The 25,877-nt window shown below is 34.9% G+C and overlaps 5 protein-coding genes and 2 pseudogenes across 9 annotated transcripts; all 7 read right to left on the reverse strand.

Moving 5' to 3' along the window:
* Window positions 1-417: 417 nt before the first annotated feature.
* Window positions 418-4,954, reverse strand: LOC108472400 (uncharacterized). Its single transcript, XM_017773907.2, has 7 exons — window positions 4,085-4,954; window positions 3,751-3,805; window positions 3,066-3,140; window positions 2,799-2,890; window positions 2,030-2,111; window positions 1,211-1,294; window positions 418-909 (listed from the first exon to the last, which is right to left on the reverse strand). The coding sequence occupies exons 1-7, from the start codon at window positions 4,420-4,422 to the stop codon at window positions 787-789; spliced, it is 849 nt and encodes a 282-aa protein (XP_017629396.1). The 5' UTR covers window positions 4,423-4,954; the 3' UTR covers window positions 418-786.
* A 1,320-nt stretch (window positions 4,955-6,274) lies between these two features.
* On the reverse strand, window positions 6,275-10,577 carry LOC108472401 (TATA-box-binding protein). Of its 4 annotated transcripts, none has more exons than XM_017773910.2 (9): window positions 9,930-10,576; window positions 8,285-8,372; window positions 8,104-8,175; window positions 7,900-7,950; window positions 7,718-7,762; window positions 7,480-7,572; window positions 6,947-7,048; window positions 6,790-6,863; window positions 6,275-6,719 (listed from the first exon to the last, which is right to left on the reverse strand). In XM_017773910.2, coding segments are annotated over exons 1-9 (606 nt in total). In that variant the 5' UTR covers window positions 10,010-10,576; the 3' UTR covers window positions 6,275-6,718. The 4 variants fall into 4 exon arrangements, with proteins under 4 accessions (XP_017629399.1, XP_017629398.1, XP_017629397.1 ...); XM_017773909.2 differs by having other exon boundaries at window positions 6,275-6,722; XM_017773908.2 differs by having other exon boundaries at window positions 6,275-6,641; window positions 9,930-10,575.
* A 1,813-nt stretch (window positions 10,578-12,390) lies between these two features.
* Window positions 12,391-14,656, reverse strand: LOC108472402 (NADPH-dependent aldehyde reductase-like protein, chloroplastic). The gene is made up of 2 exons (XM_017773911.2): window positions 13,999-14,656; window positions 12,391-12,949 (listed from the first exon to the last, which is right to left on the reverse strand). The coding sequence occupies exons 1-2, from the start codon at window positions 14,385-14,387 to the stop codon at window positions 12,541-12,543; spliced, it is 798 nt and encodes a 265-aa protein (XP_017629400.1). The 5' UTR covers window positions 14,388-14,656; the 3' UTR covers window positions 12,391-12,540.
* A 1,247-nt stretch (window positions 14,657-15,903) lies between these two features.
* Window positions 15,904-17,285, reverse strand: LOC108472719 (NADPH-dependent aldehyde reductase-like protein, chloroplastic). The gene has a single exon (XM_017774271.2). The coding sequence runs from the start codon at window positions 17,161-17,163 to the stop codon at window positions 16,222-16,224; it is 942 nt and encodes a 313-aa protein (XP_017629760.1). The 5' UTR covers window positions 17,164-17,285; the 3' UTR covers window positions 15,904-16,221.
* A 1,062-nt stretch (window positions 17,286-18,347) lies between these two features.
* LOC108470735 (pentatricopeptide repeat-containing protein At4g13650-like) lies at window positions 18,348-19,910 on the reverse strand (annotated as a pseudogene).
* A 36-nt stretch (window positions 19,911-19,946) lies between these two features.
* On the reverse strand, window positions 19,947-22,188 carry LOC108472109 (NADPH-dependent aldehyde reductase-like protein, chloroplastic; annotated as a pseudogene).
* LOC108470734 (pentatricopeptide repeat-containing protein At4g13650) lies at window positions 19,947-25,798 on the reverse strand. Of its 2 annotated transcripts, XR_008274520.1 has the most exons (3): window positions 25,432-25,798; window positions 22,102-25,301; window positions 19,947-22,020 (listed from the first exon to the last, which is right to left on the reverse strand). XR_008274520.1 is itself a non-coding variant. In XM_053021919.1 (2 exons), exons 1-2 carry the CDS (start codon window positions 25,552-25,554, stop codon window positions 22,203-22,205), a joined length of 3,222 nt encoding a protein of 1,073 aa, XP_052877879.1. In that variant the 5' UTR covers window positions 25,555-25,798; the 3' UTR covers window positions 19,947-22,202. The 2 variants fall into 2 exon arrangements, 1 of the variants encoding a protein (XP_052877879.1); XM_053021919.1 differs by having other exon boundaries at window positions 19,947-25,301.
* Window positions 25,799-25,877: the final 79 nt, after the last annotated feature.

Below are 25,877 nucleotides of genomic sequence, written 5' to 3' on the forward strand. Positions count from 1 at the left end.
TCAGAAATAATAAAGATAAGGCCATAGCAGTATGAAAGGGATTGGAATTCCCTAAATACATATAACATGATTGTATGATTGATTAAATTAAAAAAAAAAAAAGATTCTTATTTTCTTGTTAGAACAAACGACGATGTTTGGTTCAAACTTTGAATCTTCCATGTGAAATCATTTAAATATTTTAAGCCAAGTGACCACAGATGTGGTTGAGCTTAAGCTGTATGCAAAATAAGGTCATAAGCATATAGGTGCCATCATTTGTGGCTTAAGAAATACAATTATCTTTCCCTAGCCTCTTTCCAAGGGAACCAAAAATGGAAAGTATGGACAATGCCGCTGCATGCAAATTATTATGCGCTTATATTACTTGGACTTGGGTATGAGTGTCAAATAAAAAAATGTGCGAGACAAAAGTACTTCAAACAAAATGAAGGGTTGGGAACATCATAGGTTTACAGCTAGGTGTTTGCAAATCTCATCAATGACTAATTCTACAAGTCAAAGATCAAGAAGCACATTCACACATGAAAAAGAAACAAAAGTAAAAATAGTACAGAGCTTTCTCAGAATGATTGTCGGTAACATGATACAATGATATAGTTAACTGGTTTTAGGGGATCAAGCGTTTGGCCTTAAAACATTGCCAAAGAAAATTCTAAATGAATGCATTCATTTTGTGAATTAGAAGTCGAAATATGATACAAGTTTTGAATGCAATTTAGAAGTGAGGACTTATCTGATATGTAGGAAAATATAAGAATGTACAAGAGGCTGCATAGATGGAGCCTAAGGCTCTATGGAAGAGGAGAGATACTGACGCCATTCTTCTGGTGTACCATTTCTCTTCCTCAACATCATTCTTGCGGCGCTTGTTAGAGGTATCGCAAGTATGTCATAATCCTTAGGGGCCTGAAAAATCAAATAAGGGGAAGTATCTTAGTGAAGTGTTGCCATGCTAATAGTTTTTCAATAGTTAATACAGAAAAAAGCTTTTAAGATTTCCAGTTTTCTTGATCAGCTGTATGTCATCCCTTTGTTCATTCACACCTAGAAAAGAGAGAAAAGGTGCTGCAATCTGTGCATTATGGCCTTCTTTTAATTATTATTATTTGTCAAATGCTATCTATAGCTGAAAAAACCATTTTTCAATAAATGATTATAAGAAAATAAAGCTTTCATGGTTTAACTTTCAGGAGTGTAGGTGAAATACCTTGGGGACCTTAATCAGCTTCATATTTGCTTCCTCTAGAGTTTTTCGACCTTTCTTTGAATTGCACTCGGCACAAGCAGCGACCTATGCCAAGCACATGAAAGAAAAAACTATAAACACCTGTAAATCCATGGTGATTAGTATAAACTGTTGTTTGATCAGGTTTCCCATGGTTCCAAATAGTAAAACACACATAATATCCACTGTCAAATTAGACAGAAATGTTTGAAAGTAAAGACAATCTAACATGGCTCTTCATCAAGCTTTTCATAAAGCCACCTCTGGTCAATATTTCAAAATCAGATATACTGCAAATTCATATTGGAAGCATATAAGAGCATAGACTATATATTTATCACTTTTTGACAAGCTCAAGTAACCATACGACTCATCTTTCAATTTCAATCATTTTCAGTATTTAACTTTAAAAAAAAAAAAAAGCTTCAAGAAAGATAAATAATAGATCTTCTAAGACCTCTAGCTATCTTCCAGAGATTCCCCAAGAAGCCTTGTCCTCACTCCTGCTTATATGTTCAATAAATAATTAGTAGGAAAGATGAAAACTTTGAAGCATGAATCAGCATTACTTATTGCCACATACAGGATAATTTTGCATAGCATTAACATGTTCCTGAGAAAAAAACATTTCTATAATTTGTTCTTATATAATTACTTCTGCATAGTCCTCGATCATATGATAGAAGAAGACATTAACAGCAAGGTATTTAACTCCTATTCACTAATTACAAGCTCAAACAAGAACCATTGGAGTTAATCCACAAATATTAAGTCGTCTATCTGTTTAATTAGCTGTCTTACCAGATTTTCCCATTTCCATTCACCACCTCTTGCAACTGGAAGAACATGGTCTATGGTCAAGTTATCATGAGCAGAACAATACCTGTTGATAAAGAAAACATCCATTGAAAGAATATTTGAAGGCAACAGAAAATTTCTGTTCAACTGTATCAATGAGAGATTATTCTTAGATATGAAGGAACAAGAAGACTAAAGAATCAATCAGAGATTATAATAACAATAGCACATCATGAATGGAAAAAATGAGAACCAAAAAGTAGGAAACTAAGACTCGGATGACCGTCAATTACAAGTATGTTCATTTCTATCTACGTTTTTTCCATGTATTTGGAGGATGCAAAGATGACAAATGAAATGTAACACGTGAAAAAGGGATGCTATATCTATTTGTAACTAAGATCAAGTCCAACATAGAGAGGTACATTCCCATATTTAAACTAAAAAATTGGAAAAAATCCATTTTCTAAAGTTCTATGAAACAAATGAATCTTGTCAGTCCAACATTTTCTACCGCAAACTCATATACTTTAGCAACATAATTAGCACAGTTTGACATATATACATAGAGTTAAGGTATGAGTAATGTTATTCAGCGGTTAATATCTATAAAATCTTTAGGTCTGTTTCTCATGCTCAGAGATTTACAGGGTAAACTATGTCAGATAAAACAGGATACTATATCTATTTGTTGATATGAAAGGCTCACTGGCTTAGAGTATTATTTATGAGCACTTATGAATTATTGTAAGTGTGAAAGTAAACAACTTACTGACAAGTGAACTTGTCTCTAAATAGAATATTTTTGCGACTTAGATTGATGTTGATTCTTTGTCTCTTAACAACTTGCAGAAGATGGGGAATCTGGGAGGGTAAAGAATAATGTCAATTCAAGTAGAGTACGTCACACGAGGATGAGGAACATTAAAAATAGAAAGTAAAATGGCTTAAAGAGGTAAGTAATGAAAAAGTAACAGGGAAATTGACAAAAAGATGTTAGGGGTTAACAATTTATAATGAATCGTCCTTGGTTTCATACCCTTAAGACAGCTGGTATGTTGAAGGATCCACTTGGGGAGTTCACAGTCTGATCATAATACTCTAGAACATCAGCCTGGATAAATACAAGATAAAAGGAACTTAAATGTTGAAAAGAAGAATTCTCTAATATGCTACTCAGGTGTGTCATAAACGGTTATGAGTTGACATGAGTATGTTCAACTTTGTCTAAGTTTTTCCATGTATTTGGAGGGTCCTTGGAGGATCATATATGAATATCTAAGTCCAAATATGTGTATGACACAAGTACTTGAGGAAAAAATGAAGAACTAGAGCAACATAAATTCTCCATGCATGTTTCATTCATGAATGTGAGTATAAGTCTTGCATCTGACCTGAGCAAACACATATATGAAGAGTCAAAGAAGTAGATGAAGAGGTAATGCTTCATATGTGTTCAAGAAAATTATTTAAAAAAGGTAAAAATTACTTCATGTATTACATATGAATTGTCTATTGTAAAATTTGAGATTCTTGTTCTTTTTGGTAACCTACCACCATATGCTATCATAAAACAAAATGGTAATCAACATTGCCTAGCATTCCTCATTTTGGTTCATAATTTTTAAGAAAAAAATAAACAAGTGTAAAAGCAGAAAAACTAAAAGCCTCACATGGCTTCCACCCAAACATCTAAAATGAAAAGGTGAGCCACACTATCCAACCTTCTCCATGAACTCCAAACATATAGCACGCTTCCAGCAAACAACATTGATTGGCCTGTCGGGATGACAACGATCAGACCCATATCCAAAAAAAATTGCAAGGAAACCAGTTCAAATCATTACAAAGGTAGAGAACTCATGTTGCAAATTGAACACAAGGAAAAATGCAGTCTCTTCAACAAATTAGTCTAAAGTCAAATCTCAAAGAACGAAAGCTAACAAGAAGAAAAGCTTTACAATGTTCCAAAACAAATACCCAAATGAAACAACAAAAGAAAGCATAAAAATCAAACAAGAAAAGATGGGTAATTGAAAAAGTGTTTTTTTTTCTTACCTGTAAGAGATATCCAAAACAAGACCTCTAAAACAAGACAACTCATCAGTCCCAAACTCACTATCGTAATCCTCTTCATCATAAAGTCCTTCATCACTCACATTCAGGCTTGCCGTGGCATTAAATTTGCTGCCTTTCTTCAAAGAAGAAGAAAAGTGGCTTCTTCTAGTAGTAGAACCAAGGAATCTGAGCATGCCCTTATGAGTTTGAAGTGATTTTAGCCCACCAGAACCACCAAAAACATTGCTGACAAGCTTGTAATGAAAAGGGTCCTTTGGTTCCACCCCATCACCATGAAAGAGCAGCTTCAAACGTCCTTGTGGGGTGAATTGAGCCATTAACTAAAACAAAGATTTTGCTTTGAGGTTTCAAAGAAGTGGGATTACAGTAGTTAATGTTGTCTTCTAAGGGGTTGTTTTAGTTTCAGCGTTGCACTTAGCAACCAAGGAAAGAGACAAAGAACAGTGTTTATATCTAATCTAAGAAAGAGGAAAGGCTTGAGTGTTACGGCAAAAACCGTTGCCACAAATATTTTGGCATGTGCTCCCGCTGCCCATGAGATCATATCTTATTCATAGTCGGGTAAATGACTAATTTACCCACCTTCCTTCGTATAATTCTTTTTTATTTGGATATTTCACGTAATATTTTCTCCCGTTTAATCTCATCTGATATAAAACGGAATGATCAGAATTCTGGTTCTGAAACCACTTATAGCATGCAATCATATCATCATTCGCTATAAGCGGAAGCAGAAAGGCCCATTCTCAAAGAAACTGACGATTCCTTTCCTTATCCTTTGGGTGCTTGACTATTAAACTTTTGATTTTTCTTTTTTCAGGATGGACCCTTCCTTCATTTCATCTGATCTCAATTGGGAGGACTGACTCGTTGGTAACCTCGATACTTCAATGTAGGGATCAGAGTCAACCTAGAAAATTTTGTTAGGGGATTGAAATTAAATTATAATTTTTATAATAGTAAAAATATAATTTTATTTATATTTTATAATTTTAAAAAATTAAATTAAATTTTTATTATTTTTAAAAGAGTTAAAGTGTAATTTTACTTTTATTAATTTAAAATTTTAAAAATTTTAAATGAAAAATTTTTCATTTTAATTAGGGCTAAAACCCCTGCCACCCGTAGATACTCCTCTGGTTGACGACCTGCCACGGCAAACGCTTGTCAAAGCATTCAGAATTAATCAAACCCATAATGGGAAGTTTCAAATTTCAAAATTTGTTCGAAATATTTAATAACTTGATTAATAATGAGTTCAATTTTTTTTGTTACTTTATGTGCCTCTCTATTTTTTACTGGCTCAATTGCTAAACCTGTTCAATTTCCTCTTCATGTATGGTTACTTAATGTCATGGAAGGACCTACTCTTAAGCTTTGGACAACCAAATAGAGTTCTTGATAGAGTTAATACTACGATTGTAGAGTTCTTTATCCTTCAACCGTGAATAGAAAAGAGTTATCCGAGACTCGATAATTGAAGTTCATTAACTGAGGTAAAATTATAGGCCCTGAGAGATGGGAATCTCTAAGTGACCTGAACATTACTCAACTCGGAATAAAAATAAATGCTACAAATGTGTTGAAGAAGCAATTTTCAACATGATTTATCTAAAGTTATATTTCAGTTAATGGTAACTAGTTCCTTTATTTGACCTAAGAAAATAGGTACGTGGATCATGGCTCAAAAAACATCAATCAATAACATGACGAACTCAAAATGACAGACTGATCAGAACTAACAAAAAAGCATCAACATGAACACCCTACCCCCACCCCCCAAAAAAAAAAAAAATATGGAGCCCTAACAAAAGCAACTAGGCAGTCCAACTGTAGATAGCAGCAGCAAAACCTCTTGGCAAGCAGAAGACAGTTGTACATATATTTCATAATCATTAAATATCATGTCACTAACAGGCTAAATATACTTCCATTTAGATGATAGTAAGTCCACACAGAAATGAGAGGTATATTCCCAGTGAAAGGAAATGAAATATTTTAACTTAAGAATCCCAAACGTTCAATATGTCAATCAAGCTTCAGGATAAATGGCATGCACAGAAATTGTGGAAGATGGATCTCATTTACAGTTTCCCTGCATTTTACAGCATCAATTTACAAATCCATATAAGCCATGACATCAACAGTTTGAGCAATAAAAAAGCACTATTAAGGGCCACAACTTTAATTAAGTTATTATTACTTTTAATATAAAGCAAAATGTCTCCAACATATAATCTTCAAGTTGTTCCTTCCATTTTTTTTTTTCCAGTTTGTTCTTCCTTCCGAATTTACTAATTACAGCATATGCCAAGCATTTAAGCACCACACTGACTTTAAGGGAAAGGAAACCCCATATGACAACCACAGCAAAAAAGCCAGGTACCGGTCCGATGTATCCGACTCCCCTCCTTTACTTTGCCAATCTCTATTCATTGTATATTCATACTTGAAATCCAACTCCTGAACATGGCAGAGGAAAACCTAATATCCACAAACGAGTCGAGGAAGGTTGTGTTTTGCCACCAAATTATATCTGAAAAGGCAGTTCCCATTCCAAGGTATTATTTGCCATCAAATTAAAAGATCAGACAGAGGCGAGATCCACAACATTCTTCTGGGATGAACAGAAAAATTAATATGAATCAATCACTTTAGTGAGAGGAGAGGGTGTAGTTTCTTACCATTGCTGGTTTTTCCTGAACTCTGTAAGTACAGGATATATGTTCTCAAAGGCTGTGTATGTCTCGTCTCTTACCTGAAACTCTCAAAGAAAGAAAATTAGCAACTCTATGATAAACAGCATGCATGAAGGTTGAACAGAAGCCCAAGATATCACACCTTAGCTCCAGTGATCACAATCTTCCCTGACACAAAAATAAGAAGCACAATCTTTGGTTGTTTCATACGATAGATCAGACCTGGAAAGAGTTCTGGTTCATACTGTATTAAAAGAACATGAAGATAAGTCCCAATCATTGATCATAACAAACAAGTCTTGACAAGTACTGTTTCAAATATCTAGAACTTGAACCAAGGAAAAAAAGGATCAAAGCATGACAAGCCTAAACTTATCTTTATGATCCCAAGGGTTGTTTACTACACAAATGAAACCTCAGCGTCAACTTTATAGCATATAATGTTTCAAAATAACTTGACCAAAAATGTTGGCCACCATCCCTGAACTTAACAGATATAAGGGTAAGTGAACTCCAAGGGGCTCACAGAAAAGACTAACTTTATAAATGAACATACACAGAGAGAAAGGCACAGGAAGTCTTGCACTCATATCTCCCAAATGTCCACCTACAAAACATGCATATCAATGTTCTTATACACAAGGAAACAACCCAATGAACGATGCTGCCACTTACACTTGAAAAGGCACCATGGGAGTATGCAAGACCTTCAAGTCTGATGGGAAATTTGACATCACATGACCCAACAATGTTCTGAATTTTGAAGTCCTGCCAATCACAACAGAACCATGTAAAAAACCAACTGTGCAGAAGGGAAAAACATTATTGAAGGATGAGATTTTAGTCAATACGTGAGACTTTATGAGCATTGTTTGCATGGGAGGAATTTAAAAGAAATCAATCATTACAATACCTTAAACTTAGCAGGAAAACCAAGCTTTTGGATAATCCTGGCATACTGAAAGTAGAAAAAATTCTCCGTTAATGCCAATTTCATGATTTTATCTATCTAATGATAAGAATAACTATGACATAGCTAGCTGACCACTAACATAGTTCAAAAACAAAACTGGAACGCATCTCAAAAGAAAATACCTTCCTTGCAGCCAGTTTAGACTGCTGTTCACTTTTAGCACCAGTGCAGACCTGACAAATCAAGGAAAGTTGTTTAGTAAATCAACAATTGAACAATGTTAATACACTAGCACTAGTTCTTTACAAAAATGATTTTGCCACTATAAACTTGCACGCAGTCAAATAACTGCATATGATTGTGATTTCCAATAAGAATTGAATTACCATCTTTCCAGAGGCGAAAATCAAAGCTGTAGTTTTTGGCTCCCTGATTCTCATAATGACAGCAGCAAAACGCTGTAGGTTATTTTTATAGAAAAGGTTAGCAATCAGACAACAGCAGCAGAATCAGAAGCTGCACAAACTAAAGTATATAATGACAAGTATTTAACCATCACTAGCATACCTTTGGATTGTATTCTGCATTTCGAGCTTGCAGTGCTATTTGCTTAAGATCCAACTTGCAATCTAAGTTTACAGTTGAAACAATGTTCCTAGAAACACAATAAGAGTAATATTGGGATGTTAACTACAGTAAAACCCAAAAGTTCGTAGAAACATGAAGAAACCTCAGCCATGCCTCACTTCTAAAAGAAAATTTTTCCAAAGATCACCAGTTCCAATTTCCCGTTGGTATCAGTTAGTGAGACATTTGAGTTTAAAATAAGTCAAGCGCCTCAACTTATTTGGCTAGTTGATCCCTCTTAAGAACAAGACTTAAACAGTGATATGTAGCATACCTCAAATGGTACATTATTCGATAGCAGGCTAGTGGATCAAAATTATTCAACAATACTTTATATAATATATTCATTATACGTCCTATCAAAATTACCCACCATCTATATCTAAGGAACTCTAGTACCATACTGAGCACATAAAATGGAACACAAAAAAGTATTAATCCAAAGTTAACTTATTAAAACTCTCCACTATTTTGATACAAAAACAGACTCAAAGTGCCCTTAGAATTTCCTACAAGCGTACCCAAGCCACATACTAACAGAATTCATTTCTCTAAAATTCTTTTCAACCTGCGCAAGCAAACACCACAAGCTCACATAGCATATCCCTAAATTCCCTCTTCTCCTTCCCACAAGTTAATCAAAACCCACCTGACAAACTTCTCACCATCAGCAAATGTAAAGCACTAATATATGCATGGCAGATCCCTATGGGCCATTCTATAAGATAGGGATGTGTGGCAATTCCCTATCCAAAAAGACACCAAACTGGAATTGGAGAAAATTGCTGCAGTTTAGGCAAAAAGCTCAGCATGTCATCAATCAGGTAACAGGGGATCAGGTGTGGCCTTTTCCAGGGGACAAGCATGAGTTCGCAACTGCATGGCTAGAAATACTGCCAAAGCAGAGCAATACCAAGTGGTCTCATCTCCAGGCCTGTTGTAATCTCCTGGGTGCCAGTAATAAAAAGACTCCTAACAAGGGGCATACTAGCTCAACGGACTGCCAAGGAAGGAGCATTTTTTATTCTGACTTCACAGAGAAAAACAAGAACCATGTTTTTCTGTGGTGCAGCTACTCAAATACTGTATGGTAGCAGATACTATGGTCCCAAAGCAGAGCTAACAACTATGGAGAAAATCAAGAAAACAATATCTATGAGGTTATGGGACCAAGAATCGTGGCTGTTGACTCGGTAAATATAGATTCGTGTAAAGCCCACCAGGTTGGTAAAACTGTGGTGCTAATGGCATCTTGACCTGTAGAGAATTGCTGCATTCTTTTAATAATAAAGCACATCTTATCATGTGTATATATATACGCCAAAACCAATTTTTTCAGTGATGTAATTGACTACCAGTCCAGTTACCGAAAGATCATACCTATCCAAAAAACTCTGTTCAGCAAATTAACATACCTACCATTCAGCCCAAAATTCTACAACCCATATGCCAAAATCACCTTTTCTTTTTCCTCCTAAACGTCCATCTCCAATAACACCTAAAACTAAAAGATCTCCCCATCGAAAAATCTTACGACCATAAACCAGTCAGAATCTAAGACAAGAGAGGCAAAATAGGGACTTACTGAAGAGTGGGAACAATACCAGATGGATGCTTGGAAAGATCCACTGGCTGGCTCCCTTCCAAGCCACCCTGTTCCGCCATTCTCTTCTTTGCTCACCAAAAATTCAAAAGATAAATCCCCAATATTTTCCAAAAAATCGTATCGGTTTTCTTCTAAACACACAATACCAAAACAACCCAATCGAATTTGCCAAGTATAATCAACCCGTTGACCAAAAATTAGGTTTTCAAAACGCTAAATCTACAATTTAATCAAATTCAATCCGTTAACCAAAATTTATGTTTTTAAAAGGTATAGTCTACAATTTTTGGAGGAAATGGAAGAAAAATACACAAAACAAAAGAAAGATCGAGTTTAATCAAATCTAAGCAAATTCAACACGTTTTCCAACGGAAAAAATTTGGGGATTTAAAAGGATATATTTATAACTAGTAAAATCGGAGGGAAAATGTTTGAAAACGAGAGCTTCTTCATATATATAAAAGAAAGGTGAAGGATTTGGTTTAAGATAAAAGAGAGCAAAGAGATTGGATTAGAGGGGGTAGAGAGCGTCTCGTTTTGATGATGAGAAATTTGGGCGTCTGCCTTTTAAGACACAGAGAGATGCCGTGTTTCAATCAGGTTGGCCTTTTGTACTCTACTTCTTCCTATTTATAGACATTGACTTCATTGGCCGGTTAAAAAACTCTAGCTACCGGCTTTTGCCGGTTTTGTTGGAAAAAAATCTCTGACCTCAGCTAATGTAATTGCTGCTCGGATTTGAGTATCCTCCATGTAGAAAATATGTTACGGGACCAATCTCATTAAACTAAGCTTATGTTTTGTTTGATTTAATTTTAATAAAATAATCATTAAATTATTCGAAAATTTTTATTTAACTCATTAAGTTATTAATTTTTTTAGTTTTTCAAGTTTGAGTAACAATCGATAGGTGAATCAATACCATCAATAAGTAAAAGAACATACTTTTAAGTAGAAGTCAATCTGACAGCCAATATTAAAGATCAGATAAAAAAGTTATTTAAATTTTAGTTCCTAGATTTGTAATGTACAAAACTGATTCATGAAAAAAAAATCAAACTGTAAAAAAGAAGGGGAAGGAGAAGGAGAACTCTCAACTGGTGCAGACAACACGAACAAAGAATGCCATATATAAATGATTTTAACAACTTAGTGAATTAAATGAAAACTTTCAAATAGTTCAGTGACTATTTTGTAATTTTTTAAAGTTAAGTGATTAAAATATAAATTTACTAATAATTTAGTAGCTTTGGGTGTAATTCACCCAATATGTTATCATTGAAAGTAGGATGGCCAATTCTTTGTAGAGAAGTTTTTAAAGTGTCGTCCTTTCAAAAGCAATAACTTCTAAATAGGTCAATATTATCTTCGAGTTGAATTGGGAATTTGTCTCTCAACTTTAGCAAAAGTCTGAGTGCCTAAAGAGGTTACCCGAGATGCAAATTCACAAACCGACAGTAATTCGTTGTGAAAGATTATGCGTGATGCAGAGTCACTTACCAAAGAATTGATAATCATTTATCACTAGTATAATTTGAACCCAAGCCTTTAAATAACATAAGTGAATACAACAATTCATTGTTCTTCCCAACTAGATACTCTCACTCTATAAATCTATATCTGAGTAAGATATTTTTAAAATTCAAACTCTTATTAAAATCAAGAAATAAAACTCTGATTTCGAGAGACAATATCAAACCATTAAAATATCTGTATTTTTTTAATATACAACACTTCAAAGCAAATTAATCCAATTTTTTCTTTTAGGGGTAATCTTCGCTATATTTTATTTTAGGTTAAACTATTAAAATAGTCACTTTTATTTGCCTCAATTTACATTTTAGTCACTTATATTGTTTTAGGCACTTACATTAACATATTGTAACATTTTAGTCACTGAGCAATTAATTTTCATGAACAATGTAACGGTAAGCTGACACGTTAAATAATCATTTCAAATAAAAATTTTAAGGTAAATTATACAATTAGTCCCCATATTTTTTCATATTTTTTCTTTTTAACTTTTTTTTTCATTCTCTTCTTCTTCTCCTCTGTTTTCTTTCATTCTCTATCTCTTTTAACGCAATTAATACTTAGTAACTAGAATGTTACAATATAATAACGTAATATTTCAAATATAAATGACCAAAACATAACATTAGACAAATAAAAATGGTTATTTTAATAGTTTACCCTTGAATAAAATCTACTTATGGATAATAGTAAGATTAAATGCTAAAATAACCCTAAAAATATTAATTTATTGTGTTTTGAAATGATGTAAAAGAATAGCATTTTGTCCGTCATTTAAAAATAATAATTTATATTTTGTTTTATATTTTTATCATTTTAAAACGAGATAAATCAACAATTTAATGTTTAAATTTACTTTATTTAAAAATTGGATATCTTTAAATTAAAATATAAATAAATTGCAAACTAGTTATAATAGTGTGATTATTTCATTTTTCTCGACCAATTAACAGAAGGAACCATTAAGCAAGTAAACCAACAATATCCCAAAGGATGACACAATATTCAGTATTGAACTGCATACTCTTGTTCTTTGAAAAATTGACATTTATATTTATCAAACATAGCCGCCATTAACGCGAATGGTTTGTCCATTAACCCACTCACTAGCATCAGAGGCCAAGAACCCGACAACGGGTGCAACATCTTCGCTCTGACCAAGTCGATTATGTGGACATTCATCAATACATCTCTGCACTACCTCTTCACTTTTCCCAGCAAAGAACATCTCTGTCGCAATCGGCCCTGGTGCCACGCAATTCGCAGTGATACCAGTTCCTTTGAGTTCCTTTGCTAGTATTTTTACCATTGCCTCTATAGCTGCCTTCGATGCTGCGTACGCCCCGAATCCTGGCCTCAGTGCAGCAGCCATTGATGATGACAGCAGTATGATCCGACCTCCACCGCCACGCTTCAGCCTGTTTGCTGCTTCCTTGGCACACAAGAATGCCCCTCTTGTGTTTACACTGAAACACGTTTAGAACTAAATCAGGGTATTCAAGAAAACAATTCCAGTTTCGTTTTGGCCTCAAATACGAGCACGAATTAGAATCTCTGCATACGCAACTGCTTCAAATATATGTAGAATCTATCTAATTCAATCTTCCATGTTGGATATATTCCAATTTCCAAATGCAACCATATGACTTTTTCTCATAACACACAGAAAATCCATGGAGAATTAAAGAGAATACTGGGTACTTTTACAGTTTTTCATGAAAAATTTTACATAAACCATCTTTAACCAGTAGACTCTTTTCGGTAACTTTCATGGATGGTTCATTTAAAAGATACAACCATGGATTTGAATAACAATCATAACACAATGTTAACAACATTATTTTACAATTTTGACTCTCTTTACCGTCAATATTTACCACAATTCATCGTGACAGCATCTAAAGAAAGGATTGTATAGAACAGGATATCTCTCTTTCCAATAGTTTTATGCCACTTCAGCAATTTCTTCCTGAGTTTCAAGATTTTATTTGGATTTGATTTTTTTCAGGATGAAAATACTGAAATTCATGAAAATTGCATCCATAACTGAATTGCAAGTAACCCAAAAGGTGACTCAAAGGCTACTAAAAGCTACAATTTGCACCAAAGCAATATCACTTGTTCTTCATACCAAGAGCTTAATACCCAAATTAACAGTGTGGAATATCTCTGGTATTTGCTAATGAACAACCCAAATTAGATATATTATAAACCCTAAAATTAAAACCAACCAATTCATCTAAGCATTAAACAAGTCGAAGGATAAAAGATTTGTAACAATCCTGCCCTTGCCACTTATTCAATTAAAAAAAAGAGAAATTAAAATCCTCTAATTTTATAATCTGAATTATTATTTCAGCCTTGCCAATCAAAAGAGATACTGTTTTCAACCCATAAAACTATTTGGTACTATAAAATAATCTGTCACAATTCTTCATACATAATCAATAAAGATATTGTAATTTTTTTTTCAATCAATTCCATCCATGATATTTAGTACAAGTGAAAGCAGTACCTGAAAATACGGTCAAAGTCCTCCAATGCAGTATCAGCAATTTTAGGATACTTAGGATCCAGAACTCCAGCAGAGTTAACCAGGATGTGAATCGGTGATCCAAACGCCTGCTCGGCCGAATCAAACAGAAGCTTGACCTGGGCAGGGTCCGAAACATCGGCTTTGACAGTCACAACTCGCGGGGAGTCACCCGGATACAGAGAATTGATCTGGGTAGCTACGAGATCGGCTTGGTCTGCACTGGAAGTGTAGTTAATAACGAGTTTAGCACCGAGTCCAGCCAGGTGAGTGGCTATAACTCGGCCAATACCACGAGATGACCCAGTTACTATAGCAACTCGGTCTTTGAGTGGGAGAGAGTTGGCACTGGTTGTAGAAGCCATGGACATGGAATCTAGAGAGAAAATAGCACAGAAATTAATTATTTCTTATATTTTTATTCATGATTTTTCGACACTATATATATAGCTAACAGTGCAGGGATAATTCCATAATTTTTTTCAAATAATGTTTTAATACGCACTTAAACATGGGCTCTTTTTCATAATTTTTTCAATCAATCCATAATTATTTTTGCTAAAATCAAAGTCATTTAATTTGTCATAATGGTTGTCCACATTCTAGAATTCTGAGTCAGAGAAATGGATTTGAGAATTTCAAGCTCTTTATATCCTTAGAATTGTGGTGTCTTAAAGTTTCTTTTCAATCAATTATTGTTTTGTGTAAATTATCTAATACTCAAATTATATTTTAATAATTTTATTTTAAATATTACGTTTTAAGTATTTATATTATCTTTTATTCAAAATAGTTATTTTTACGTTTAAGAACAAATAAAATAAAATAATTATGTTAGAGTTTGAGTTTTCGGATTTTTTAAATCCCTTTAATCCTATAAACTCCCTAATATCTTTTTCTCACCATCAACTGGTGTTGGCAATCCCCTTTAAGCCTCCCCATTTAGCCGAATAAAATTTAGTTTAATAGAGAAAATTTAATCAAGTTGAATTATGTTTTTTTTACTTTTGGCCATAAATATAAGAGGGAAAATTGTTTTGAAGTCCTTTTCTTTTGACCGGTTAAAATTTTTTTTTGACCAACAGTGCCACATGGCAGACTATGATTAGGCCACATGTAAAAAAAAATCTCAGTAAATAACACCGTTAGAGGGAGGTGCCGTATCCGCAGATAGAAATTAAAGTTCAGGTACAACATTGGCAATTTCGTTAAAGTATTGGAGGATTTTTTGTCATTATCCTAGATAGTAATCTATTTAGATTTAAGTTTTTTTTTAGAATCAAATTTAAGTAAGATTGAGCGAGCATCTAATTAAATTGAGTGAAAAATTTTCGAGTTAATTGAGTTGATAAATTTTATTATATTATTTTAATTCAATTTGAATTTTTTAAATTTGAGTAAAATTATCCGAGTTAAATTAAATAAATTAAAATGTCAATTTAAAATATTATTACAATATAAATAATTTCAAGTTAGAAAATTTGAAACTATATATATATATATATATATATATATGATAAACTTGAACCGAAAATTTATTGTCCTCAAATTTATTATTTTAGATTTTTTAAATTTTATTTATTTTATATATTCTTTAGAATTTTTAAATTTTTATTGAATATTTATAATTATTAAATATATTTTCATGAGATTTTGAAATTTTTATAAAATAATTTGAAAATTATTTTAATTATCTTAGTACTTTTTATTGAAAGAGATTATTTGTTATTTTTAAAATTAATAAGGATCAAAAGATATTTGCACCAATTTATTATTTAAGTTGTTTGAGTTAGTTGTAAAATTCAACTAAACTCGAACTTAAAAATTAAATTACTTATTTGAATTGATACAATAAATCAAATAACTCTGATTTGGTAAATTCAAAAATTTTTAAGTTAAATCAAATTTTACTCCTTAAATTCATCATCAGACATCTTTTTAAGTACATTTTTATAATGAGATATACAAATAACAATTTAACCATATCTTCAAGAACAGAGTAAAAAGAAAAGAAAAAGTAGCAACAATAAATAGACTTGTCTACGGATTTGATTACTCAACTGGTCCGATAAATTCAATAAGACTGAAACTAACCTCGAACAATGTGATTTTTACTTTGATCCAGTCCAAGTAAGCTTGGATAAGGGATTTGAAAATTTCATAAGCTAAAATTCGACCCGGAACCCCTCTTGACTGTATGGTGGTTTACACAACAACTCCTCCATTGACTCTAATAACCTGCCCATTGGTCCACTCACCAGCATCACTGGCTAAAAACCCTACAATTCCTGCTATATCCTTTGGCTCGCCCAATCGACCTAGAGGGCAACCATCCACAAATCTCTGTATAGTTTCTTCAGTTTTACCAGCAAAGAACAGTTCTGTGGCTACTGGCCCTGGTGCAACACAATTTGCTGTTATCTTTGTGCCTTTGAGTTCCTTAGCCAAAATCTTTGTCATCGACTCAATAGCTGCTTTTGAAGCAACATAAGCTGCATATCCAGGTAAGAGGGATCCCACCAAAGATGTGGAGATCGTTATGATTCTTCCTCTGCCGTCGCGTGTCAACCGACGTGCTGCCTCGCGACAACAAAGGAACGATCCTTTGGTGTTGATGTTGAATGTCATATCCCAATCCTCTACTGCTGTGTTTGCTAAGGTTGGGTATTTTTGATCCATTATACCAGCACAGTTGACTAGGATGTGTATTTTGGAGCCAAATTCTTGCTCGGTTTTATCAAAGAGTAGCTTGACTTGCTCGGGGTCTGAAACATCGGCTTTGATGGCAACTGCTTGGGGATGATGATCAGTGGTACACGAAGCGTTTAACTCCGATGCCAAAAGATCAGTTTGTGTTGAATTCGAAGCATAATTGATCGCCACTCTTGCACCTAGAGAATGAAGGTGGTTGACAATGGCATGGCCGATTCCACGAGAGCCACCTGTTACTATTGCTACTCGGTCCTTAAGTGGAAGCAAAGATGGTGACACTTCCATGCTTGTTTCAGCTGCAAGAATGGTGAAACTTGAAGAGACGTGTTGGGGTATTGAAAATGGATGGATGGCTACAATATTTGTATATGCATACGGCAAAGTCAAGCCTCTGACTAGAAAAAAGTCGGTTCGAATTTTTATGGCAAAATGCATTGTCCCATTGCCAGAGTTGAAACAGAAAAGGACCTAAACCATTAAATAATTCAGCTTGAAAATAGGGGCAGTTGCCACCTTTGAACAAGCTCGAGAAAGATCAATGAATATTATATTACGTTATTTCTGCAAAGGAATATTATAAATATAGTATTGAAGAAATCACCCACTTTCATGGCTTAGCTGGGAACTTTAAATGCACTATAAAACAAAAGCAAAATAAAAGGCAGTTTGGTGAGTGAGTGCACGTATTCCATGACTTATATGTGACTGGGGAAGCACAACATTTTTTTATTAATAAATAAATAGATAAATACCATAATGTTCAAACCAGCAGATGTAAGAGGATTTCAAAAGGTATGGACTGGCATAGTGATTAAGATACGCATGTTGTTTAATAACTGTTACTCCATCCAGTGTTGTTTGAACCGAACCGAATTGATTGGATCACAAATCGGCCAAGGGCCGTTTTGGAAGGCAGCTTTGAATTGGGTAGAACAGGAATCAGTTGAACCGGCTAAGAAATCAATTGAACTCGGGTTTTTAAATTTTTAAAATTTTTTGAATTTTTAATAAATTTTAATCAGAATGGCAAATTGGTGACCTGATCGGTTCGATCACCAGTGCGGTTTAGAAAACATTGACTCTATCTTTTCATTTTTATAAATATTAGACGAATATTCAGATATCGGTATTCATATCTGCCATTTACACTTTGCATGCGAGTAATATAGTTTGAAGATACAATGTCAGAAATCTCGAGCATGAGCCATGAGATTTAAGAGGAAATTAAGTTGCCTTATCATGTTACATCAGAGAGGATGGCAATCGGAATTTCAGAAAGAAAGATAAACTGACCTGCAGGATAAACTTTTTCCAACTTCAACCCACAAGCGGAAACAGGGTAGTGAGGATATATCAAATGTGCTGTTGATGCTTCATGGTGAAAAGCAAAAAAAAGATAAAACGAAAATGAGGTGAAAGGCAGTTGCAGTCACTAGAAACTGAAATATGCTTCACGGGCCTTTCAGGAGGCTCAGAATAAACACATCTGCAAAAGAAAACAGCGCTATCAGATGATGATCAGACAACCGGACTCTCATGAAGATAACTGAAAAAAGCAGAATTTTGTATCAAAATAAAGAAATAAATAAAGGTAGAATCATACCAAAATCTATTGTCTGCTAAATGAAGAATGAAATCATCCTATAGGATAAAATCAAGGTGCATTTTTAAAGCCTCATTAGTACATTCATTTTTTTTACCAGTAATCTTTGCATGAACAAGAGCCACCTTCAAAATGATATACATCTCGGACTATAATCGGCTGATTAGATACCTTGGACACAAACTTAATCCAATTATGGCAATCGTTACACACACGAAGATTATTAATCACACGAACAGGAATTGCACTGGGCAAACTAAAGAGCCCAAATGCAGTAGTCAGCCTCTCACTCTCCTTGTTCCACATCACTGAAAAGGCTACAACGGTCTTGCACGTAACCAATTTTAGCAGCTTGTTGATTCAGCTCTTCTAAGCGCTCATATGTCTTCTCAGCCAGTGGATGGAGCTGATCACCAACAAAAAACGCATGATTTGAACTCTTAACCTTGATCCAGCTTTGAGAAGGCTCCTTTTTCACACCTCTTTTCTTTCATCATTCACCTCGTAGGATCCCTAGAATCCCATTTACTAGACGCTGCATATAAATTAGTGAGGACATAACTTGCTGAGTCTTGAGGTTCCAGTTTAAGAAGATGATAAGCAGCAAATTCTCCAATGTCTACATTCTTATGAACTGCATGAGCACTTAAGAGTGTCCCCCAAATGATGGCATTTGGTTCAATAGGCATATCCTCTATAAATTTTCCAGCACGGCACAAAAGACCAGCTTGGTTGAGAAGATCAACAACACAATTATAATGCTCAGGTTTAGGCACTAAGCCGTAGCCAAGGCCCTCGTCCACCAAACCCACATGACCACAAGCTGATAAAACTCCCACAAAAGTGACATGATTTGGTCTGACACCAACCTGTTTCATCTTCTCAAAGAGATTTATTGCCTCGATGCCGCATCCATGTTGAGAATAGCCTGTTATAATAACATTCCAAGAAATCTATTTTTTTTCTCAGGCATGTTCCAAAATTCCTTTTCTGCGTCATTGATGCTACCACACCTTGCATACAATGTGATCAAAACAATAGCCACCTCAATTTCTAATTCATACCCTGTTTTCATTATCATGGCATGGATCTACTTTCCTTGTTTTATATTAGCAAATATTAGCAGCAGCACTAACTGAGGGATAAAAGTAATGAATCAGCTTCCACTCCTGCTGTATTCATTTGAGAAAAAACCTTCAACACTTCGTTGCAGAATCCACTCTGTGCGAGTCCGGATATCAACACATTCCATGATATATTATCTTTTTCATCAATTTTTCTGAATGCTGCATATGCATCTTACCTCTGACCACATCTAGCATAAAGAAGAACAAGCACATTGCCAACTGATATCAGAAAGAAAAGATTGGGCATGAATTTGAGGTCCTTAACTGAGTGCCTGAATACCAGCACATGCACTGATTGCACTCGAAAGTCCTATGTTATCAGATTGGATCCATCGATTCAGCATGTCTCCAAAAAGTTAAAGCGCCTCATCAAACATATCATACTGTGTGTACCCTGCAATCATAGCTGTCCAAGAAACTAGATTGTCCACATAGCTTGTCAACATAGCCATCTCATTTACACCTTATCGATGCACCATTTAACCAAATTTATTATCAGAAAATTTTTTGGATACATTTTTATGAACAGATTTACAAATTCCAGTTTAACCATATCATCAAATTCAAAGAGAAAAATCTAAAGAAAGATACATCGCAGCATGATGCTGTTAAGTGTTCAAACAACTCCTCCATCGACTCTAATGACCCACCCTTTGGTCCACTCTCCAGCATCTCCAGCTAAAAAGCCTACAATTCCTGCTATATCCTCAGCTCACCAACCAAAGGGGACAACATCCACAAATCTCTGGATAGTTTCTTCAGTTTTACCAGCAAAGAACAACTCTGTGGCTCCTGGCCCAGGTGCAACACAATTTGCAGTTATCTTCGTGCCTTTAAGTTCCTTGGCCAAAATCTTTGTCATTGCCCCAACGGCTGGCTTGGAAGCAACATAAGATGGTATCCAGGTAAGAGGGATCCCACCAGAGATGTTAAGATCATTATGATTCTTCCTCAGCCATAGCGTGTCAAATGATTTGCCACCTTGTGACTACAAAGGAATGATCCTGTAGTGTTTATGCTGAATGTCATATCCCAAGCCTCCACTGCTGTATTTCCAAGGTTGGGTACTTTTGATCCCTTATCCCTGCAGAGTTGACAAAGAGGTATATTTTGGAGCCAGATTCTTGCTCAGTTCTATCAAAGAGTAGCTTGACTTGTTCAGGATCTGAAACATCAACCTTGATAGCAACTGCTCAGGGTTGATCAGTGACATACGATGACATTTAACTCAGATGTTGCAACTCTTGCACTGAGAGAATGAAAGTGGTTCCAAAAGAGCCACCGGTTACTATTGCTACTCAGTCCTTAAGAGTAAGTGAAGATGATGACACTTCCATGCTTGTTTCTGCCACAAGAATGATGGAATAGTGAGTTTGGGAAGGATGGAACTTAGAGACATATGTTGGGGACTTGAAAATGGATGGATGCCAACAATATTTAGATCTGTATGTAGCAAAGTCAAGCCTTCGAAGTGAGAAAAGCAGATTTTAATTTTATGGCAAAATGCATTGTCCCATTACAGTGATAATTTCCAAACTGCCCCTATTGCCAGTGTTGAAACAAAAATGGAGACAAACGTTAAACAATTCAGTCTTTGTCCCACACAACAGAAGTATTAAAAACAAAGTCTAGTTGCCACCATTGAACGTTAAAAAAGAGATTCAATTTGAGTACACGTAACAAATTTTACATTATGTTACTTCAGCAATAAGGAAAAAAAATTATTATTATAGCATTAAAGAAATCGCAGACTTTCATGTCTTAGATGGGAACACTAAATTCACCATAAAACAAAGCAAACCAAAAAAGGCACTTTGGCGAGTGAGCACATGTACTCCATGACACATATATGACAAGGGAAGCACAACATTATTTATTAGAAAAATAAATAGATATACCATAATGTTCAAACAATTAGATGAAAGAGGTTGTAAAAGATATGGACTAGCATAATAATCAAGATAGACATGCTGTTTCCCTCCCTATTTCATTTTTAAGTTTAATAACTGTAACTCCATCTTTTTATTTTTCTTGAAATGCTCGTATTCGGCACATATCTGGATATTGGTATTTGGATATGGCTCTCCGAGGAGTCTCAAAGTACATGGGTAAACTTAAAAAACAATTTTAACATCTCAATGTTAAGTGTCTGATACATATCCATATCCGCCACTTTGCATGTGTGTTATACAACTTAAAGCTACAATGTTGGTAATCTCAAGAAAATGTACAACATGAACCATCAACCATAACATTTAAGAGGAAATTAAGTTACCTTATTGTCTAACATCAGAGCAGATAGCTTCTGGTATTGCAGACAGACAGCAAAAAGTGAGATAAACTGATCTACAGGACAAACTTGTTGCACATTGAACTTTTTCTAATTTCAACCCACAAGCAGAAAAGGGAAGCGAGGATCAATCGAATAAGCACATCAAATGTGCTGTTGATGCTTCATGGTGCAAAGCAAAATGAAGTGAATGGCGATCATTAGAAACTGAAATATTATTCACAAGCCTTTCAGAAGGAGGCTCAGAATAAGCACCAATTGACTGGTTATCTCTGCAAAAGAAAACAGCACTATCAAATGATGATCAGATAACTGGAGTCTTATGAAGATAATCAATAAAGGCAGAATCCTACCATAAGCAATTGTTCGCTAAATGAAGTATGAAATCACCCACTGGGATAAAATCAAGGTGCATTTTCAAAGCCACTTTAGTACATCATTTACTATTTACCAATTACCAGTAATCTCTGCAGGAACAAGAGCCACCTTCAAAATGATGAAACCGGTATGCATCCCGGACTATAATTGGCCGATTAGATATCTTCGACACAAACTTGATCCAATTATGGCAATCTTTACACACACGAAGATTCTTAATCACACGAACTGGAATTGCACTGGGCAAACTAAGGAGCCCAAATGCAATAGCCAGCTTCTCACTGTGAATATAAACAGTCGGGTCCTTTTCTCCTTGTTCCACATCACTGAAAAGGCTATAACGGTCTTGTACATAACCAATTTTAGCTGCTTGTTGATTCAGATCTTCTAAGTGCTCATATATCTTCTCAGCCAGTGGATGAAGCCGGTCACCAACAAAAAATGCATGAATTGAACTCTTAACCTCAATCCAGCTTTGAGCAGGCTCCTTTTTCACACCTCTTTCTTTCATCATTTGCCTTGTACAATCCCTGGAATCCCATTTCCTAGCCACTGCATATAAATTAGAGAGAAGGACATAACTTGCTGAGTCTTGAGGTTCCAATTTAAGAAGGTGATAAGCAGCAAATTCTCCGATGTCTACATTCTTATGAACTGCACAAGCACTTAAGAGGGTCCTCCAAATGATGGCATCTGGTTCAATAGGCATATCCTCTATAAATTTTCTTGCACGACACAAAAGACCAGCTCGGCTGAGAAGATCAACAACACAATTATAATGTTCAGGTTTAGGCACTAAGCCATGTTCTTTGCTCATGGAGTCAAAGTAGCCAAGGCACTCTTCCACCAAACCCACATGACTACAAGCTGATAAAACTCCCACAAAAGTTATATGATTTGGTCTCACACCAACCTGTTTCATCTTCTCAAAGAGATTTATTGCCCTGATACCAGATCCATGCTGAGAATAGCCTGTGATAATGGCATTCCAAGAAATCTCATTTTTCTCAGGCATTTCTGAGAATTCCTTTTCTGCATCATCAATGCTACCACACTTTGCATACAATGTGATCAAAGCATTAGACACCTCAGTTTCTAAGTCATACCCCTTTTTTATTATCCTGGCATGGATCTGCTTTCCTTGTTTTAAATTAGCAGTATTAGCGGCAGCACTAACTGAGGAGATAAAAGTATATAAATTAGTTTCCACTCCTGCTGTATTCATTTGAGAAAAAACCTGCAATGCTTCCTCGCAGAACCCACTCTGTGCGAGTCCGGATATCAATGCATTCCATGATATATTATCTTTTTTATCAATTTTTTTGAATGCTGTATATGCATCATGCCTCTGCCCACATCTAGCATAAAGACTAACAAGCGCATTGCCAATTGAAACATCATCTGAGAAACCGGAGAGAAAAGATTGGGCATGAATTTGCCGTCCTTGACTGAGTGCTTGAATACCAGCGCATGCACTGATTGCACTCGAAAGTCCTATGTTATCAGATTGAATCCCTTGGTTCTGCATGTCTCCAAAAAGTTTAAGAGCCTCATCAAACATATCATGCTGTGTGTACCCTGCAATCATAGCTGTCCAGGAAACTACATCCTCCTCAGGAAGTCTTCTGAGAATTTCTAAGGCAGTTTCTAACTTTCCAAGCTTAGCATACATGTCAATTAATACACTACAGACATAAACATCATACTGGAAACCAGTTTTAATCACTTGAGAATGAATCTGCTCTCCTAAGTCGAATGCTCCGACGGAAGTGCAAGTTCTTAAAATACTTGGATAGGTAAATTGGTTAGGCACCAAGCCCTCAATCTGCATCTGTCTAAATATATGAAAAGACTCACTAAGGTTATCTAACTGCCCATATGCAACCAGCATCACATTCCACAAAACTACATTTACAGTCTCCGTTGTACTAAAGAACTCATATGCAGTATCTATATCAGAGCATTTAACATAAAGATCAAGCAGAGATCCTTCAACAATTAAGTCCGTAGAAAACCCAGCTTTTATGGCATATGAATGAAGTTGCTTACCTGTAAATAAAGTTCCAAGAGATGCACAGGCACCCAAAAGACTGGCAACTGTAACACAGTCCGGTTTCAAGCAATCATGCTGCATTCTCTCAAACAATTCTAGAGCTCTATCACTATATCCACACTGTGCTAACCCAGAGATCAGTGAGTTATAAGTGACACCATCCCGTAGCAATGTATTGCTGAAAATTAGTTCGGCAGATACCAAATTCCCAGAGCGTGAATATAAAGTAACTAAAGCATTGCAGACATAAGTCTCAGAAGAAAATCCCAGTTTGAAAACAAGGCTATGGAGCTGCTCTCCCAACTTAAAGAACTCTATTTTTGTGCAAGCACTTAAAACACTAGAAAAGACATATGGTGTAGGTAAAATTCCTGCTATATGCATCTCAAAAAACAACAAAATAGCTTGCTCCTCATATCCATTTTGAGATAAGCCGGAGATCATAGCCAACCAAGAAACAGTATCCTTCACATATAGTTTATCAAATAACTTCTTCGCTGAATCTATAAATCCATTTTTCATGTACAGATCAATCAATGGGTTACAAACAAAGGAGCTAAAACTAAAACCATCACGAATAATCCTAGCATGAATTTGTTCAACATACTGAAACCAAACATTGCTACCTGTACATGCCTTTAAAATGCTGGCAAATGTACTCTCATTAGGATTCACATTTTCAGCTACCATCCTTGAATAAAACCCCAGTATTTTATCATTCATTTTATTTGAAGCAAATCCAGAAATCACTTTATTCCAAGAAAAAACATTTCTTTTTGGCATACCATCGAAAACCTTGATTGCACCATCTAAATCACCTAAAGCAATATAAATATCCATGAGCTTTTCAGATAAAAAGTGTTCATTACTGAAACCCATCTTCAAAATCTTCCCATGAAGCTTCTTTCCTTCCTCTAGAGACCCAGAATTCAAACAACCATCTAAAAGCCAAAGAAAAGTTTGATGATTGCCTTTAATCCCTCTATTTTCCATCCAATGCAAGAAAGCAACTTCCTTTGAATTCCCTTCATTTTCTTCAATAGAAAGGTCATCAAATGAATGAGAAACCGCATTAGTATGCAAACAATCTAATCTCAATATTCTCCAGTTCCTAATAAAATACTGCAAAATTTCCAAAAAAAAAAGGAACAGAAAATGAGAGATTATAATAAAACAAAAAAAAAAGAGGAAATAACAGAAGTAAATGTATAGGTAATCCAAAAGTAAAAGCTACCAAAAAAAAAAAAAAGACCTTTTGCAAGTTCTTCTGGGTGTGTTTGAGAGAGATTTGGTGGGGTTTGAGTTTAAGGAAAGGAAAGTGATTAAAGAAGAAGTAAGTGGAGGAACCATGAAGAGAAATTTGGTTAAGAAACATGGGATTGTTGTTTGGTTTTTGAGTATTGGATTGAGCATCAAATTTTAACAAGTTAAGGAATTGGGTATATGTTTTAAGGATTGCTGCTAATGGTTTTATTCCTCTATCGACTGGCGCCAAAGAAAATGGAAAACATTAGATAAAAGATAGTTTTTTTCCGGGTGTTTTTTATAGGAAAAATAGTTTATTTTTAGATTTTTTTTCACCTATTAAAAACTATTGTTAAATAAAATATTTAATTAAAAATGGTTAAGAGTTTTTTTTTTTTTTTAACTTTAGTTAATGGTTATGAAAAAAATTATTAAAAACTGTAGCAATTGTGA

This window comes from Gossypium arboreum, chromosome 11 (assembly GCF_025698485.1).
Source record: "Gossypium arboreum isolate Shixiya-1 chromosome 11, ASM2569848v2, whole genome shotgun sequence".
Taxonomy (NCBI): Eukaryota; Viridiplantae; Streptophyta; class Magnoliopsida; order Malvales; family Malvaceae; genus Gossypium; species Gossypium arboreum.

Bases quoted from the DNA above. Each gene is read 5' to 3' on its own strand.
- LOC108472400 (XM_017773907.2), bottom strand. From the start codon at position 4,422: ATGGCTCAATTCACCCCACAAGGACGTTTGAAGCTGCTCTTTCATGGT. The intron at 3,141-3,750 runs GTTGGATAGTGT...GTATTTATCCAG, and splicing joins GTTTGGAGTTCATGGAGAAG to GCTGATGTTCTAGAGTATTA. The intron at 1,295-2,029 runs GTAAGACAGCTA...TGCTTGGCATAG, and splicing joins AATGGAAATGGGAAAATCTG to GTCGCTGCTTGTGCCGAGTG.
- LOC108472401 (XM_017773910.2), bottom strand. From the start codon at position 10,009: ATGGCGGAACAGGGTGGCTTGGAAGGGAGCCAGCCAGTGGATCTTTCC. The intron at 7,763-7,899 runs GTATTTTCTTTT...TTCTACTTTCAG, and splicing joins CTAAACTGGCTGCAAGGAAG to TATGCCAGGATTATCCAAAA. The intron at 7,049-7,479 runs GTAAGTGGCAGC...CTTTTAATACAG, and splicing joins CCCATGGTGCCTTTTCAAGT to TATGAACCAGAACTCTTTCC.
- LOC108472402 (XM_017773911.2), bottom strand. From the start codon at position 14,387: ATGTCCATGGCTTCTACAACCAGTGCCAACTCTCTCCCACTCAAAGAC. The intron at 12,950-13,998 runs GTACTGCTTTCA...AACGTGTTTCAG, and splicing joins GACTTTGACCGTATTTTCAG to TGTAAACACAAGAGGGGCAT.
- LOC108472719 (XM_017774271.2), bottom strand. From the start codon at position 17,163: ATGCATTTTGCCATAAAAATTCGAACCGACTTTTTTCTAGTCAGAGGC.
- LOC108470734 (XM_053021919.1), bottom strand. From the start codon at position 25,554: ATGTTTCTTAACCAAATTTCTCTTCATGGTTCCTCCACTTACTTCTTC. The intron at 25,302-25,431 runs GTCTTTTTTTTT...GAAATTTTGCAG, and splicing joins CCCAGAAGAACTTGCAAAAG to TATTTTATTAGGAACTGGAG.